This window comes from Phocoena sinus, chromosome 11 (genome assembly GCF_008692025.1).
Source record: "Phocoena sinus isolate mPhoSin1 chromosome 11, mPhoSin1.pri, whole genome shotgun sequence".
Classification (NCBI taxonomy): domain Eukaryota; kingdom Metazoa; phylum Chordata; class Mammalia; order Artiodactyla; family Phocoenidae; genus Phocoena; species Phocoena sinus.
Genome location: NC_045773.1, coordinates 35,361,069 through 35,379,992, shown reverse-complemented (window position 1 = coordinate 35,379,992; position 18,924 = coordinate 35,361,069). Strand labels below are relative to the sequence as shown.

General features: G+C 43.1%; 1 protein-coding gene across 2 annotated transcripts in view; it reads left to right on the top strand.

Annotated features, from left to right (window-relative positions):
• The window catches only part of CACNA1D (calcium voltage-gated channel subunit alpha1 D), a 324,032-nt gene that overhangs the window by 180,386 nt on the left and 124,722 nt on the right, over positions 1-18,924 (top strand). For both annotated transcript variants that reach the window (XM_032650077.1, XM_032650076.1), the window contains exons 7-8: positions 41-237; positions 6,259-6,362. In XM_032650077.1, coding sequence (XP_032505968.1) covers positions 41-237; positions 6,259-6,362 — 301 coding nt within the window. The remainder of the gene's footprint in view (positions 1-40; positions 238-6,258; positions 6,363-18,924) is intronic.

The following is an 18,924-nucleotide window of genomic DNA, read 5'->3' as shown; positions in this document are numbered from 1 at the left end:
TCCTCCCTTGAGTGGTCAAGCCTTCCTCTGCTGTTTGCAGATATCGTAGCTGAGGAGGACCCAGCACCGTGTGCGTTCTCAGGGAATGGACGCCAGTGTACCGCCAATGGCACGGAGTGCAGGAGTGGCTGGGTTGGCCCCAATGGCGGCATCACCAACTTTGATAACTTTGCCTTTGCCATGCTCACCGTGTTTCAGTGCATCACCATGGAGGGCTGGACAGACGTGCTCTACTGGGTAAGCCGCTTGAGGAGAGAGTTGACGGAGTATGCTTTCCTCAGATAAAAGTGTTTCATTAGCTAGAGCCATTGGGGAGCTGGCTGAAAAAGACCCCCTGGAAGTGAGTTCTTTGGGAAGGGAAGCAGGCCCTCTCGTCACTCAGTAAGACCTGTCATCTCTCCATGTTGGGGCCTTGGTTTCAGCTCTAGAAAGCTGCTATAGGAGGTGGACTCCCTCGCACCCCCAGTGCCGCCTGGGGACTTACTGCTGAGCGTGCCCAGTAGTCCCCTGTGTTGGAGGAACTCCAGAGGGCCGGGGCTGTCCTCGTTAAACTCTTAAAGAGCCAGAGGTCATTCCCCAGGTTAAGAGGCTCCTGGACTTCCATGGACTAAAACTGACCTTTTATACCTGAAGGCAGGTTGCTCTACCAGATCCTGAGTGGAAGATAGGGAACATTAATTGAATTCTTGTCATGCTTTCCATTAGCTTAGTACAGCCTTAAAGCCCAAATGGGTTTTTCCCCCCATTAAGTATTACTACTGATCAGCCCAGCATAAGCCCTTAGCTCTCTCTTCCTTTTTCTGTGGAGCTATAGAACTCTGGCAGAGAGGGTAGAAATGGCATATAAGCCTTCCATGGCTGGTGGACCTGTCCATGAAGACAGTTGGACACTCTTTGTATGGCTCAGGGCTGGCTCTCCTTGTTCCTGACGGAGCCAGAAAGGTTTGCTGTAAATGAAGAGCAGTCATATTTTAACAGCCATTTCTCAGAGCTGGGTTTGTTGGTTTACTTCTGTGTTTGATAGAATTTGAAAAAACTCGCAGAAGTTTAGAAATTATTTTCCATGACACAGAGCTGCTGGGAAAAACAGCTGACTTGCAGATTTTGAGCCTAAATCCAAGTCCAAATGGGATTAACCAGGATTCCAATAATGATTTGTTAAAAGACAATGGGTAATAACATACTTCTTGAATGGTCAGTCTCTAGTTAGAAAGCCTGCAGGTTGAGCAGCTTCCGACAGGATCTAAATCTCAGACACTTTATAGGATTTCCCATTACTCTGTAACTTCAGGGAACATAGTGTATAACGGTTGTAAATAAGTTTTTGCTTCCCTTCACAAGTGAACTCCATGCATGCAAGATTGTAGAAGTCCCTATATATGTTCAGTGTTAGGCAAAGAAGACATGTTTTTATTTTCATCCCCAAAGTGTGAGTCTAGTTTGGTAATAAGGTTTTTAAAACATCACCAGCATGTTATATCTTGTTTTTCTCTCTCTCTCCTTTTTCTGTTGTCATAGGGGAGTGTGTGTGTGTGTGTGTCTGTGTGGGTATGCACCTCTGTTATTTATATCCATAACACAATGCCTTTTGTGAAGAGGAAGAAGGAGGGAGATTATATTGGATGAGCCAAGGCCATGGCCATGCAAGGGGACCCTCTAATTAGGTAAAGGGTTTGTTTTCAGTATTATCTTCTAAGCTGTAACTCCTAGTTAGATTAGCAGAGGGCTCAATCCAAGTCTTCCCTTGAATTTCTGATAAATAGGAAAAGAGTCATCCAGATAGCCCAAACTCTGATCCTTCCCCCCAAAACAGTACAGAAGACAACATTTTGATTTAAAACAAATAAATGAAAAACCCGTGACTCCTCTCAGCTCTGTTTTCCCTGGTTTCACGGTGAATTGCCATTGCCGATCCAACATGCCCTGACTAATGGACAATTTTATACTTTATGTTATGTTTCTGCACACTGATTGTCCTATCGCTGAGCTAGTGAAAACTCTGGGAGCGTGTGATTAAAGGAGAGAAAACACGTACCCAGAAACAAAAGTTTTTACTTGCTTTCCTGAGAACCTCTAAGTATCACCTAGGATGATATAATTATTACCTCTGTTTTTCATATGACAATCACAGAGGTAATAATTTGACAACATAATAATTACATTCTCTATGAATTACATGGCATCTTTATTCTGATGGAGGAGCTCCAGTAATTTATCAACATTATTCCAGTCTATATCCCATTATAGAAGGTCTGGGAAACAGTGGAATATAGACTCCTGAACATCCCCGAGGTCCTACCGCTAGAGCAAGTGGTACTTGATTTAGAACAGGGGTCTACAGACTTTTTTTATAAGGGGCCAGATAGTAAATATATTTGGCCTTGCAGACTGTAATGTCTCTGTCACAACCACTCAGTTCTGCCCATGTCGCTTGGAAGCAGCCGTAGACAACATGTAAACAAACGTGGCTTCGTTCCAATATTTATTTATGGACGCTGAAGTGTGAATTTTGTATAACATTCCTGTGTCATGAGATACTCCAGATATTTTTCCTACCATTTAAAAATGTAAAAGCCATGTTTAGCTCACGGGCTGTACAGAAGCAGGTGGTGGGCTGGTCTGGCCTGCAGGTCACAGTTTGGTGACCCCTGGTCTAGACTAGAACCTTTCCTTGGCATTTTTCCACTGTCAGAGGTTTTCGAGCCCTTCAGAACGCTAGGGGGCAGCTCAGTGATGTCTTCCAGAGTGTTCACCAAGACCTTAGTCTCTGAAACACATCAGGTTGCTTTTAATTACTTGTTTATTACACTTACTATCTCAGCACAGAGGTAGGCAGGAGCCAGGGCCCCAGCCTTCTTCATGCTTTATGGGCCACAGTCAACGGGAAGCCACACAGCTGTGCACAGAACAGAACATCCCTGCCCAGCACAGTGCCCGGCCCAGACCAAGTGATCAGCAAACACCAGTTACTGTTACTCTTTAAATGCATGATCCCATTGCCTCACTATAGATGGGCCATGTTTAAGTGCCTGTTTTTATCCGTAGCTAGAGTGTAAAGGGAACATCTTGAGAGAGAACTGAGATTTTATTTTAAATATTGATGGCAAGCAAAATTTTCAGTCCTTTAGGCGTTTGTATATGGTGGACAAAGTCTTTGCCAGGGATGAGTTTGCATCTGGTCAGGTTTATATTCAGTCAGTGTTCTCAAGTTCAGGGATGCCTCAGTTCCCAAGAGTGCCTGGCAAGTGGTGGCAGGGTCTTGAAAAGGGACGTGCGGGTGGGCCCGATATGCAGAAAGACACGCATAGAATAGGGCCATTTGGATGTGTGGGGAATGGGATTATTAGTTTCTGGTGAAAAATGACTTTTTTTAGTACTCTTTTATGAAGTGAATTCCACAAACATAATTAAGGTGCCACCTGACCTACATGCATCTGTTGTCCACAGAGGCAGAAAGGTGTAGTGCAAGGAAAAAGCCTTAAGGCTGGAAAGGGCTGGGCGTGTGACCTTGGGTAGGTCACCCAAACTCTCTGGGCTTTCATTTTGTCCACAAGATGCAGAGTAACCCTACATGATCCTATTGTTTTTTTCTTCAGCTCAGAGGAAATGTTTTTAGATGTAGGAAATTAATGAAAAGAGTATTGATTTCAGAAGAGAGCTATCCATATAAATCATTTGTGGCCTTTTGCCTTAGTGCCAAGCTCTTTTCTCAGTGAGCATACTTACGGCAGTGCTGGCTGTATGACTCAAATGGGAAGTTCCCTTGGCCAAGCTGTCCGTCTTATTCATTCAAGGTACCAGGGAAATCCCTCTCTAGTTAGCCAGCAGCTTGCGTTTCTGCCCCTTTCTCTGATTCCATGCTCAGGGGAGCGACAACCAATATATCAAGTTTCTAGTAGTAGTTGCAACAGTTAGAAAAAACAAAAAGCCTAGGTTAGCCTTTCCTCGGAGATATGGATGTGCGTCTCGGCCTTTGAAGTGAGGGGAAACTGAAACTAGGTTATTTCCTGAGTACCAGATGACACCACAGGATGACTCTGATATAAGTATTTTAAAAATCTAAATTGAGATGCTTGAGCTCCTCCCGATTTTTCCATTGCTGACAAAGACCACTCGGATAAAATCCCAAGCAGGGTCTCTCTTTTGCTATGGGTATTTCGGAGACCAGCTTGCCAGTTCTCACTTGTTCCATGTGTATGGTAAGCCTCTGACAAAGAGACCCGGGTTGAGGAGATTTCTTTGGGAGGAAGACTGGCCCTTAAAGCTTAATTTTGGTTGCTCTTTCCCACCCCCTGGTATATAGAGTCTCCTGTGGCCTTTGTTTTCCCCTTGGCCCCTAGCTGTTATTCCAGGTGATATTTCTGATTTGAGCAAATGGGAGTCTGTTGCACACTTACTTCTAAGAAATTAAAAGTTTCTTAAAAAAAATGTTTCCTCCCAAGTTGGAGCAGACAGCTGTTCCTGGAGCCATTCTCTGGGACATGGGACTGAGGCCTCAGAGAGGATGGGTGGGGCAGGTGCTTGGCTGACGGCTGGCCCACTTTTCCAGAGTTGTGGGAGAGCGGGGTCTCCGGTGGGAGTCCTGGACGTGCACATCCTTATTCCCCATGAGCAGGCCCACTCACCCCTGTCATGTGCACTCCTCTTGCTACAACAGAGGGGAAGCAGGCCCAGAGAGGTCTCTGTGGAAGGCCCTGGCTCCAGGCTGGGCTCTGGTCCCTCCACCGGGCAGCCTGTTTCTTCTCCTCCACGTCTGGATTATTAAATATGTTTAGCGGTGTGGTTGCTTTGGAAGAATTACCCTTGGCCTTCCTGCTGAAATTAGTTTATCCAACTTAATGAGATCAACAATTGCAGCCACGGCCCTGCCTCATTCATTACTCTAATTGCCGATGTAAGATGTGCAGACTGATAGCAGTTCTATTAAGCACATCCATTTTCATGTGGCCAAACAGGTGTTTCATAAGGGATTTAATGCCCTCTCCCTAGACTTCAGCAGCAGATGTTAGGTAATTTTTTTTCTTTTTTTTTTTTTATGTTCTCTTTTTCCGTTTGGTTTCTGCATGAGGCGGACAGTGAAATGCTTGAGCTTCGGTCTGTAAAGCTAAAAATCTAGCGCCAGATAATGTAAAGGAAAGCACATGCATAAAGGCCTAAGGGCCTGACCCTGCAAGGCAAGAACGATGAATCAGCCCAGACTATATACTGTTCTATTAGCCGAAGATTCTGGCTGTTCCAACAAAGTCAGGCCCGGGGTCATTCATTCTGTCCCCTCACCAGTCCTTAACACTTCCTCCCTGGAGAAGTGTTTGCCCAACGTAACGTGATCTGTGCTGCCGGAAAGTTCCATCCAGCCGTGAACCTGAAAGCACTTGTTTGCTCCATCATGAAGGCTGCCCATGATCAGACCTCTCCTGGGAAGGTGCATCCGGGAGGCCATGTCTGACTGTGCTGCTTCAGCTTGTCCTAGAAGCGGGGACACCAGGTTCCTCTGGAACAGCTCACAGCTGGAGCCAGCTCCCCCAGGGTGGGTCATGTAGGTTCAAGCTAGGTGTGGAGGATAAGGGCTTCTTTCCTTCTCCTGGGTCCTTCCCGTGGGTCCAGTTATGGAAAAAAATGTCATTCCCCAAAGCACCCCTGAATGTGTCAGCTAGGTGACTTCTGAATACTTTCCTTCTTTGCATTAATTTAGCTGTCCTTGCACTCGCTGATAGCAGATAATCCAGATTTAAAGTGGGTTAGGTTTCCTTGGATTGGTTGGCTTCCAGTGGAAAGTTATTATTTTAGGGTTTTTTTTTTTTTTTTTTAAAGAAAAGAATTTATAGAGTCAAATGTTGCAAATTTGTCTCTATAACTAAGACTTTTCCACCATCACAAATTTTGAAAGCAAAAATAGTACTGACAACTTGGGCAGAGTAGAAAATAGTTTCCAGCTAAGCACTAGTTTTGTCTTCTGTCAAGATCTTTTCTGAAAATCCCTTACCAAGGCAGTTTCCTGTGAGAAGGAACCAAATCCCAGCTGATTGCCCTAGCGGTGGCCAAAGTTTGCTTTATTTACCCTGAAAGCTCTGATGGCTCTGTGTGCGTGTGCGTGTGTGTTTTGGGAATATATAATGAATGTGCATTGGCTACTGTTGTCTGATTTGAAGCTAAGTAAATGTTTAATTAAATGTATAGAATGCTGTCTCTAATGTAACCCTCTCTCCTTATTAGATTCTCTTATAACCCACTCCTGTGAGACCATCTTATTTCTTACAGATGAATGATGCTATGGGATTTGAATTGCCCTGGGTGTATTTTGTCAGTCTCGTCATCTTTGGGTCATTTTTCGTACTAAATCTTGTACTTGGTGTATTGAGCGGGTAAGCTACACCTCTTTCATCTTGAAAGCAGAGTCCCGAGGACAGTTGCCAAGACCACACAGGCTTTGCTAGATGGGGGCCGCCGGGTGGGTGCCAAGCATTTTGTGTGTCCTCCAAGATACTTTCTTTTCTGCTGAGGCTTCCCAAATCAAGATGTTTCCTGGAACCTTACCAGCCTTCATGAAAGAAGGCTATAGGATCATTATTGACCAGAAATTAATCAGCGTTGTCACTTGGGATTTAAATTGTTGGCATTGCTTGCCCATTTGTCCTAAAAGAAGATACATCTATAATTGTGTTATTGGCCTGGATCCAGATATAACGCAGATTAATTGGTACAAAACAGTAGCTAAATGATTTTTGGTAGGTCGCATTCGTAGGCTTCAGCAGCAGAACCTGTCCTTATTGAAAGAACAAAAATGGAAGGCCCTTGACGGCGTCCCCTTCTAGGAGCACCAGTCTTTAATCAAAGCCCTAGTGGTCCAGCAGCTGTTCTTGGGGCTCTGCTCTTTGGCAAATGGATAACTGATAACTAATCTCCTTACATTTTACAGGTAAATGATGCGATAGGATGGGAATGGCCATGGGTGTATTTTGTTAGTCTGATCATCCTTGGCTCATTTTTCGTCCTTAACCTGGTTCTTGGTGTCCTTAGTGGGTAAGCAGTTGGATCCGTGTTCCACATTCTGCTGCTGCCATGTGTCGGGCGGCTCTGCGTGTCCCCCAGCTGCTCCCTGCGGCTTTCTCTGCATGCATGTGGACTCTGATGTCCCCTCTGTGTGTTGCTTTTGGACTAAACTGTGATTCTTTCTGCTTGTGTCTGTCTGTGAGATTCTGTGTTTCTGATGCTTGCCAAACACTATTAATTTAATGGAACCGTTTCTCCGAAGCCAGTCACGTTAATATTGCCAGTGTGTAGAAGTAGATTAAGAGTGAGTAAAAGGATTCCCAGCCTTGGTCTCCCCCAGGAAAGGGCCTTTGTCTTTTGTTGTTTTCTTCCCATTAGTACATAACCTGGCCCTTTTTACCTGCAGTGTATCATGATGATTTCAGATTTCATGGTAAAAGAGAAATAAGCCTAGATTAGCACATAAATACTGAATAGTTTCAAACTCTCACATCCTTCAGATCGGGATCGTTTCTTAGCTTGGTTTTCTGCTGCTGTCACTGTGAGAATACTCCCTTCAATTCATTTTTAATCTTAACTTGTAGAATCTGTCTTTAATGCAGGGTAATAATCAGCTTTTGCACCTAAATTGCCTATGGCCTTATCATCGTCCATGTCACTCAGTCACCAGTTTCGAAATTTCATCTTGTTGACCCCCTTGGCTCGGTGGATTGACAGGGTGTTCGCTGGAGACTGGGTCGGGAGGGGGGCTTCGCCCTGCCTGTAGTTGCCATCCCAGAGCCCTTCTGGGCAGCTCTGCGTCCTCCCCATCCCACAGACACCCCAGATGGGGGAGTACCCCAGAGAAGGGAACCAGGGCTCTCCAGACTCTCAGAAGCAGAGCCAGTATATAGCCATTGCTGGGGCGGGGTCGGGGCTGGGAGTGCGACCGAGGCCCAGGAGATGCCCATCTCCCCGGAGGAGTGTCTGTCGCGCCCTGAGCTCAGACATCCTCAGGAGACACTGTTGATAGGCTTCATTCCCAGTGAGTTTATCTACTCCTCACTCACTCTATCTGTGCCTTTCCAAGCTTGTATCTTGGGGGAAGTGATGTCTTTGTGTAATGCTGAGTCACTGGAGAGACCTTTATCGCATTTTTCTCAACACAGCCTTTTCCAGAGCAGAAAGCAGAGCTAGTGATCCATCTCTGCTTCCTCTCCTCATCTTCCCTCTAACCTACCCTGCCTGTTTTCAGGGATAACACGTTTAGAATTCTCCTTGACCGAGTGTGGTCACTTTTACACCATGGATGTACACTGTCCTGTGAAGCCCTGTCTAGAAATGGCCCTGGAGCCCGTGCCCCACACTGAGGGGAGTAGGGACTGAGTTGGGGGTGTGACAGCTTACCCCCTGCCCCCCACCTCAACCAAAGCTTCCTTCTATAGATAAATGGCTCTTCGAGCCTCATGTTCTTTCACCTAAAACCTTAAAAGTGCCTTCCTCCTGGTGACCCGCCACGGCCTTAGGTTAGTGTCGGGATGGTAAGGGTGGAATGTATCCCTGGAGAAACAGCATCGTGATGACTTTACCACAGAAACGGCCCGTACAAGGGTAACAGCAATTCTGTTGTGAATTCCTGGCACCCCGTGCCTCCTAAACCCAACTAAACTGAGGCCGTGGAAGCGACTGATTTTAACAGTGCCAGTGACATGCCTTATCTCTGCGCTCCCAGAGCAGGAACATCACCCCTGCGTGATGAGGCAGCTTAAAAAGGAAAACCGGAAATGGGAGGGAGGGACTCCTTGTTACAATGGTGGGTGTTAAAGATGCACTCCGAGGGGGGTGGTGCCCAAAGCTGGAGGATAAAAACAGGCACACACCATGGTGGAACAACCGGTGTACTAAAATATATTTTGGGGAAAATAGTAAGTAATTTAAAAACAGTTTTGAATCAGAACAAAACTAGATCCCTTATGAAGGAGAGCGCAAATGACACGTGAATTTTTACAATAAAATCTGAGATTTCGCAGCAGTTTTCAGTCCGTCCCATGATGTGGGGCTGCAACTGACTCTGCGCCACCTGTAAGGCTACTTGGGTAGGAAATGCTAAGCCGTGCTCTGTGTACAGGAAGAGCCACGTCTGCAGAGCAGAGTCGGGCATCCGCGTTCGCTAATTTGGTCAGCTTTTCCTGAGTTCCTCTTGAGTGCCCGGCTCTGGGCCAGAAGCCGGGGTGCCAAGATGTCGAAGACACAGATGGGGGCCTTGTGCTCAGACAGTCATTGTCCCCGGGCGTGGGGAGGAAACTGTTGTTAGGCAGTGCAGGATGGCCAAGCTAGAGTAGAGGTGGAGACGGAGCGGCTGTGAAAGCTGCATGTCTGTGAGCTGGATCTTGAAAGATGATAAGGTGTCTCTGGGGGTGGGGGTGGAGAAACCGGAGAAGGGGCTGCTACCACCTCCCCTAACAGTTAGTTACCCAGGCTTCTCTGCCTGGGTTCTCCTCCTTGACTTTCCCCCAAAGCAACACAAAATCCAAATGGGTCATTTGTATTCATTTTCTTGTTAAAGAAATGTAATTTTTTTTAAAATTTTAGTTTTAGTCTTAGGGTTCTTCCCGATTTTTTTTAGGGGACACTGGAGGGAATATAAAAAATGTTTTTAAATAAATGTTAAAAGGAAGACAACTTATGTCGCATAGCCCCTTAGGGACCATCAGACCAACACAAATGTAATTCCGAAAGGCCCAAATTAAAAAGTTCTCCTGTTTTAGACACTTAAGACCGTGCTGCTGCTTTCTAATGAAGAATCATTATAAGATGCTGTGTGTCTTTAAGTCTGTTAACCATTTGGAAATATTTGTTGCTCCTCTTTTTTTTTTTTTTTTGCACACTTGTTTTGGTGTTGGTACGTTTTTAAAGCATTAAGACTGATGCTTTGGAAAAATCTTTGCTTTTACGCAGACCGTTCTTCTCAAGGTGAGTGCGAGGTTCACGAACTGCATGCCCGGCGTAGCCAAACGTGATCCTGGATGAAGACGTTTTTCTCTGGTGCTCGTGCTCTGTGGGAGGCGCCGAGAATATCTGTAACTAGAGTTGTGTATTCACATTAAGTTGTCATTAAGGAGATGGTCCCATTTTGACAAGGCATTAGAAAGACTGTCTCGATTAAGTCTACAATTCAGACTATGTCTCTTCTCACGGTGGCTTTGATGATTTTTTCACTTTTAAAATTGTTCGCTTAACCCTTGTCCCCGTTGAGGTTTTTGTCCGTAGATAGGTAAAATAAGAGAACGCAGTGGTGTTTCCGCGCTTTGTTTCTTTAGAATCACTGCCAGATTCCCGGGGGGAAATGGTGGTCATGGACAGTGGGCTTATGTCTTCACCTGCAGGACCCACCTGCTGCCAGGCACACCTGCGGTAAGGTAGAGGGCCCTCTGAGCCCCTGTGGTGTGGGTCAAACCCCCAAGAAGGGACTGATGGATGAGAAGGGAACTGGAAGACCTTGGTTCTGGTCCTGCCAGTGTCACCCGCTAACTCTGGGACTTCACTTAGGAGCTCTGAGCCTCTGTCTCTTGACCCCTCATGTGGGGAAGATGCTCCCGTGCTGCCCCTCCTGCCGTAGGGTAGGTGGCTTTAGGTCAGCTCGTGAATGTAGAAGTGCTTTGAAAAATATGTACTATAAAGAATTTTACTCATTGAATCTATCTTTCTCTTAAATCCACGGGCCTCCTCCCAGTCCCCTCCCTGGGTGAGGTGGGAACAGCTGAGGGGCTGTTTGGAAACTATCTGAAGTGTCCCATTTTCTGGATTTCCCAGGAAGTGACCAAGAGAAACGAGCTATGTATGCACAGTAATACTGTACTCGGTGCCCCCCACCAAGAGGAGGCCGTGGGGGTTCTTTGTCAGCTATAAAGTATGATGCAGCTGTAAATCATGATTGAGGTTATGTCTGACAGTGATTTCTTTGCACAAATAGAGGGGCATGGCATTTCTGTAACATGTGGTTAAACACTGGCTTTAGAGTCGGATAATCAATACTTGACTCTTTGCTCTACTTTTTACCAGCTGTGAGATCTGGTGAAATGACCTACCTCTTAGAGCTTCACTTTCCTTGCCTGTGAAATCATGTTAATAATATTCACCGTGTGGAGTTGCGTGAGGATTCAGTGAGCTGAAGAGTGTAGAGGGCTTGGGTATCGTTATGGCGATAGCTTGAATAAGAGTATATAAGACGGGATTTGATGCAAGAAAAATCTAATCAAGCCAGTTCTTTTCAGCTAATTTTTTTCCCCTGTGACCAGGCCTATAGATCGGGTTTAATTTGCATGGCTATTTTACTCAGGAGTTAATAAGCGAAGTATTCTCTACTGCTCTTTGCTTTTACAGGATCTAATGTTCAAAAATGCTATCAGAGGTGCGGGAAGGTACAATGAAGATGAAAATATCTAGAAGCTGGTAAATCATAGGTCCTTGTTGAGGAAGGATTTGATTTGCCTTTGTCTTTGTTTCTGCCAAAGAAAGGCTAAGGACCCACGATGCCTAGACAGGTTTTGATGTCTGTTAGATGGATTTCTCCTCAGAAGTTTAGATAATCTCTGATATTTATTATAGTGGCAGTCATATCCCTGGTACTTAGCAATGGCCAGAAAGAGATTAGATAGAAGACCCTTAAGAGATTAGTGTAATATAACGCAGACTTCGATGCATCTGTTGTCTGTCGGCCTTTGAAGTCAGGCCCCACATGCCATTTTTCATAGTAAATCCAAAGGGCAATTTTAGGATCCTATGCTATGAATATTTTTTCTGTTCAGTTGTTTTTAATACTGTTGTCTTGGTGCCTGGATGTTCCTTGCCAAAAAATGTTTAAAAACTCTATTTTCTTGTATAAATTCAGTCTCATACTATGAAGGCTCTTGAATTATGTACCGAACTATGACCCACGTTGAGATGGACCTGTATCCTAATCACTTTTTTAAAGGAAAAAAGTGATTAATTTCATCTCCTGATCCTTAGACTTGATTCACATTTGTCCAGAACATTCCATTTCTCTTCAACCCATTTGGTTTCTCTTTAATCCACAATAACTGGGGGGAAAGGATGCTTGGTGATTGGTTGAAAGTGTTGGGATAAAAAACCTAGACAAAGATTCAGGCATGAATCTACCTGTGTTACTGTTGGTATAGAGGAAGTGGAGAGGGGTGGTGTTGGGCGGGGCACTGTACTGAATAGGTTCAGGTTTGGGAGGGCATCATAATTTACACCCTGGCCCATTAACTTCACACCGTTATGAGCCATGGTCACTCGGAGATTGCCTCTAATTTCCTCCCCTTGAATGCTGGCTCAGCGGGCAAAACATACCAGGTAGATGGTGGTTGGTTGCTTGAGGAGACGTGCCTTCTCGGAATAGGCATTCATATAAATTATTCATGACTGGGATTAGAATTAGCTCTCATTAAATATTTGACCAGCATCTGCTGACAAAAAATAAGCAACAGAATTTCTTCCTGTACATAAACATATCTACATCTTAGAAGAGTAGTTGAATTGCTTGCAACGTTGAAGGGGGTATAGTTAGGTAATGGGATAACCAGGCTCTCAGCATGGTTGGTTACCACTGTTTTACAGAATAAAATTATATTGAGTTAATGAGTTAATTCCATATCTTGACCAACAGACTAAGAAAGCACACCGAGATCTAGTCCAAAAACAAAGGGACAGTGGAGGGTATTTGTAGATAGTTCTTACAATTAAAAAAAAAAAAAAAAAAAGATTTTCCTGTGAATAATTAGTGATGATCAGGCTACCAGAATTCCAGACACGTTTAGCTGGATTTGTCTTTGGTTTGACTAGACTCATAGGTGAAAGAGTTGTCCATACGGTTGAGAGGTCTCTTTTCTTGAATTTGGAAGTAATGTTGGGAGTGGGGTTGAAAGCTGAGGGAGAGATCTGTGGTCCTTTAGTAACCTCACATGGTTTGGTTTTGGTAGAACAAGAAATTAAGCCCCACTTCAGCTTTACGTGGAAGAATGCTAAATTTCCTTTTTCTAATAAAGAACTGTGTTAAACATTTATATATACTTTTAAGCACTGAACTTCCCTGTTGCAGAGTTAAGATGCTGTCGGGGGTGGCTGACAGGTGGATGCGGGTGCTGTAGGTACGGTGGTACCTGAAGCGCATAGGCTGGTAGCCACACCTGACATTAACAAGTGAGTGGTAACCTCTCCGCCGCTGGCTCGAAGCGACTGTTTCCATAGAAATGGCTGTTGGGATCAGTGGAAATGAGGTAAGTAAAAGTTTTCGCTGATCCTTGTTTCCATCAAGCTGACGCCTGTTCCCCTGGCAACAGCAGTGGACAGCAACCAGGCACTAGCAACAAATTCAGGAGAGCTCTCTCACTTGTCAGCTGTGCCTATCATCTATTCCTAACCGAATCCTTTTTTATAACACTTGGCAAAAACCTCTGAGGACCCAGGAGGCATCTCTGGCCACGTGTGCCCTCCTGAGCACCCACTTTGCCGATGGAGAGCTCTGTACTAAGCGAATTCATCGTAGTGCTCTCATGCAGAGCTCAGCTCTTCATTAAGCCTCTGGTACCTTAATGGTTGAAATTAAAGCCATAATTTTCCTGTGTTCCCTATTCCGTTGGCAGCATTAACAATCACTGTTACTTCTGCAGTGAAGGGTTGTTTATGAATTTAATAATTTGACTTCTGTGATTGCCCTGAGGCGCTACTGTCAACCTCATGCCAGTCTTTTTTTTCCTTCTGTGTAATACCTCTTACAGGCTGGTAAAATTGCTTACAGAAATCAAATATTGGTATAGCAGGACAGCTCAGTATAGCAAGACCTTTACGTCTGGGATATAGGGAGCTCTTCTTTATTAAAGTTCAGCAGTTGTTCCTTTCCTGGAACATTTTAATATTTAAGCAAATTATGCACCCAAGGCGAAAGTATCCTTCTCCCGTATGAGACAGTGTTTGCAGGTCCCACAAAACAAAGGAGAGCTGTCATTATTGCCCTGGTGTGTAAGGTAAGAGTGTGTGCGGAGAGGCACAGAATGAGGTGTTGGGTGCTGTCTGGTGTTAAACCCTTAAAGATACTATTTTAAAAATATTTTCTCTGAAACAAAATGAAACTCTGAGACTCAGAGCTGTATCTCTGAGAATCAAATGAAAATATGGATCCACAGCGTTACGAGAATTTAAATTGGCTGTGTAAAAGAAGACTGAAAAAATGGTGAATTTCCTGTCTTGGAGGGCTTTCTGAATGACTTTGTTCCCAAGAATCTGGATGAGGGCAACTATAATAATTGGAGGGCTTTCTGAATGACTTTGTTCCCAAGAATCTGGATGAGGGCAACTATAATAATTGGCTTGGAGGCGATATTTAGGACTAACCCTGTACCACTGGATCGGGTTCAGTGCAACAGACTAATAAACAGAAAATCTTGCTCGATATTTTTCTCTCTCTCTTAGACTTCTTAAGAAAAAAGGACCTATTCATTCAATGAATATTTTTTGTGTGCCTACACAGTGGTTTCAGTGGTGAGACAAAGCAGAGTCTTGTCTTCATGAAGCTTGTATCTCTTGAGGGAGACAAAAATTATAAACTTTTATAAGTTCTTTGAAGGAAAGGTGCATGGTGCTGTGAGAGTGTTTAACAGGGAGAACAAATGTCTAGGGGAAGCATCCTGGAGGAAGAGAAGGATGAACGAATAGCCATCATATCCAGGCAAGATGGGAGAATACGCTCAGGGAGGGTATTACAGTCAAGGAGAAACCCATGCAAAGGCCCGACAGCGGGAAGGAACAGAGGGCATTGGAGAAACTGAAGAAAGCAGGGTGGCAGGCACTCAGGGGGCTAGGAAAGGAGGGTGAAGAAAAGAAGACAGACTGGTCAGCAGAGCCCAGATCACAAAGGTCCTTCAAGATCACATCACAGTTTCTGGTCATTAGCTGAAGGGTAAAGGAACCCACTGATAAATTTCAAGCCCAAAATGATGTGATTTATATTTGTGTTTTATAAAAATTACTCTGCTTTCTGATGTCTTCAACTTACCTTAAAATACTTCAAAAAATATAAGATAACTGGATGGATAGAGGGATGGATAGATAGGCGCTAAAGAAAATGCAGCAAATGTTAATTATGGAAACTAGGTGGTAGGCATATGGCTGTTCACTGTGTAAGTCTTCCTACTTTTATGAACAATTGAACTTTTTTCTTAACGTTGGAAAAATTCAGCACATAAAAATCACTCTGGCTGCAGTAGTATGAATGGATTGGATGGATGCAAGACTGGATGTGGGGAGACCAATTTAAGGCTATTGTAATCCTCTTCCAGCCACAATATAGTAACAGTGCCAGAATGGACCTTTTACTATAAACAACTATAAAACTGGCGAAAATATATGAAGCAGTGTTTATTGTTTTTGTTTTTCAGAAGATGGAAATAGGCAACGCAGGGTTGGGTTCCTTAGGAGAAGGGAAACACATCCAGTAAGTGCCACAATTGTCCTGGCTGTCTGCCCGGAGATGCTTTTAGAATTGTGGCACAGGAGGCAGAGCCCAGAGGAGGACAGTGGTCTATTTGCCCGAGAGGCAAAGAGCAGAGTTTGAGAGGCCGAGACAGCTGGGATTTTCAGGGCAGGGTACTGGAGAGAGAGAGGTATGCAGAGAAGGGGCTCCGGAAAGCTGAATTAGGGAGTCTCTGAAATCTTTGACTATATACTGAGCTGCTATGTGCCAGTTGAATTTATTGGTAGAGAACAGCTACCACAAAGCTGTGAGCTGCTGGAAATCTCAGTGTTGGGAAACAGAGGGATTCTGACCAGCTGGAATAGACTGACATTGATGATACATTGGACATTCAAGTGAGACCTCGGAAAGGCCAGGCATTACGGGTATGGTTACCTTAGCCCTGGAGTAAGAGCCACTCTAGACCTACCCCAGTCTAGACCTGCAAATCTTATAAACAAGCCTCAAAAGGATCAGGACAAGTGGCTAACTTAACACCTGCCAAAACAAGTCAACACCCATTAAAGGAAGACACCCAAACCCCAGATGTTCCCCAAAGGTTTTCCCACATCATTAAAAGTTACAGGACATGAAAAGAAGCAGGAAAATGTGACCCATAATCAAGATGGAGTGGGGGCGTCAATAGAAACAAATTGAGAGATGACAGATAAGGCAGGAAAGGAACAAAGAACATATGGGATGAACAAAAAACCAACAGCAGGATGGTGGACATAAACCCAACTGTATCAGTACTTGGACTGAATGAAATGGGCACAGTGTTTTAATGAAAAGACAGAAATTGTCAGAGTGAATAAAAATGCAAGCTACTATAAAGACAGATTAAAAATAAAAGGATAAATATATTAATACAAAATATATAAAATAGACTTCTATACAAGGAATATTTGCAGAGAGAGAGATTTCAGAGATAGAGACATTTCATATTCCTGGAAGGGTCAATTCATCAAGAAGACAATGATTCTACATGAGTTTGTACCTAATAAAGTTTGAAATACATGAAGGGAAAGCTGTCAAAATTAAATGGAGAAATCAATAAATCCACAAACAGATGAAAATTTTATAGTTCTTTCAATAACTGAAGAGCAAGGGGGTGAAAAAAACTAAATATAGGTAACATCTGAACACTACCAACCAGAATGACCTAACTGGTACTTACAGAACACTATATCCGATAACTGCAGAATACTCCTTCTGTTCAGGAGCACCAAGAGAGACCACGTGCGGACTGTATTAAAAAAAAAAGTCTCACTAAGTATCAAAAGATTTAAATCTTGCAGAGTACATTTTTTCTAACAGCAATTGATTTGAAATAGAAACCGGTAACAATACGCTGTCTAGAAAGTCCTTCAAATACTGAAAATTAAATGATACATCTCTAAATAACTTACAATTCAAAGAAACATTACAATAAAAGTGAGAGGTTTTTTAAACGGAAAGATAATAAAAATACAACATCTCAATTTGCATTATCCATCTAAAGCAGTGCTTAGAAATTTATAGCTTTAAATGCCTATATTAGTAAAGAAGAAAGGTTTACATTCAGTGGTGTGTATTCCCATCTAAGAATCTAGAAAAGAAAAGCAAATGAAATCCAAGGAGAGCAGAAAAAAGAAATAAGAACATAAGTCAGTAGAAGAGAAAATGCAAGAAATAGGTAAAGTTAACAAAGACAAGAGTGGACTCTTTGAAAAGCTTGATAAAGTTAATAAATCTTTAGCAAGACTAATCAAGAAAGAAAAATCGATCAGTATTAGAAACGATGGAGGGCATGTCAACACAAACATTACAGACATTAAAATGATAACGAGACTAGGACAATAAATTCAGTAACTTAGGAGAAATGGACAAATGCCTTGAAGAACACAGCTTATTAGAACTGACTCAAAAAGAAAGAAAAGACTGAAGAGCCCTATATTCGCTTTTCAAATGGAATTCAGAATCATAAACCTTCTCTCACAGAAAACTGGGGGCCTCAATGATGTCAAAAGTGAATTCTGTCAAACAATTTAGAGAGAAAGAATATCATTTCTAGAAAAAATCTCTTTTAGATAATAGAGGAGAAAGGGGACGTTCCCTAACATATTTTTATGAGGCCAGAGTAACCTCAGTACCAAATGCAACAGACAAAAGAACAGTAGTTTTCATTAATCTAGATGTAAAAATTCTCAAATACTAACAAATTAAATCTAGCAATTATTAAGAGAATAATACCTCCTGACCAAGTGGGGTTTATCTAGGAAACACGAGGTTAGTTCACCTTTGGAAAATCAAACAATGTAATTTACCATATTAACAGAAGGAAGGAGAAAAATCATATGATCATCTCAGAAAATGCCACCAACAGTATTCTGTAAAATTCATGATAAAAAGCTCTTAGCAAACTAGGAATATATGGGAACTTCCTCAACCTGAAAAAGGTTATCTACAAAAAACCCACAAAAACTGTAACTGACAACATACTTAATGGTGAAAGGCTGGACGCTTTTTTGTTTTTTTTTTTTCTTTGCGGTACGTGGGCCTCTCACTGTTGTGGCCTCTCCCGTTGCAGAGCACAGGCTCCAGACGTGCAGGCTCAGTGGCCATGGCTCACAGGCCCAGCCGCTCCACGGCATGTGGGATCTTCCCGGACCGGGACACGAACCCGTGTCCCCTGCATTAGCAGGTGGACTCTCAACCACTGTGCCACCAGGGAAGCCCACTGGATGCTTTTTTCCCCTGAGATAAAGAACAAAGTAATCATTCCTCTCTCACCCCTTTTGTTCAACATTATACTGGAAGTACTGGCCAGTACATTAAGGCAAGTAAAGCATATAAAAGGCAGAAAGATTAGAAAGAAAGCAAAAGCTATTTCTGTTCACAGAAAACATGATTGTCTACTTAGAACGTCCTAACAAATCACCGGAAAACCTACTAGAATTAATAAGTGAATATAGCAAGGTCTCAGGATACAAAAATCAATTTTATTCCTATACACAAGCTGCAAGCATGTGGAAAATGAAATTTGAGAAAATACGATTTACAATAGCATTAACAAAATCCTTAGGAATAAAGATAAGAAAAGATACGGAAGACCTCTGCACTGAAAACTACTGGTTAGTAAAATTAAAGACAATCTAGGTAAGTGATGATGGCCCATGATCATTTGGTCTGCATTGGAAGATTCAGTATTTTTAAGATGTTGAATTTATCTGCATTCCTCAAATCTATCTATTAAGTGCTGTCCCATTCATAAATGCTAATGGCTTTTTAAAAAAAAACTGACAAGATGATTTCAATATTTATATAAATTGCAAAGGACCTATAATAACGAAAACAGTCTTGACAAAGAACAAAGTTGGACGACTTACACTACCTGATTTCAAGACTTCCATAAGGCTACAATAAATACAGTGTCGTTTTGTCATAAAGATAGATACACAGAA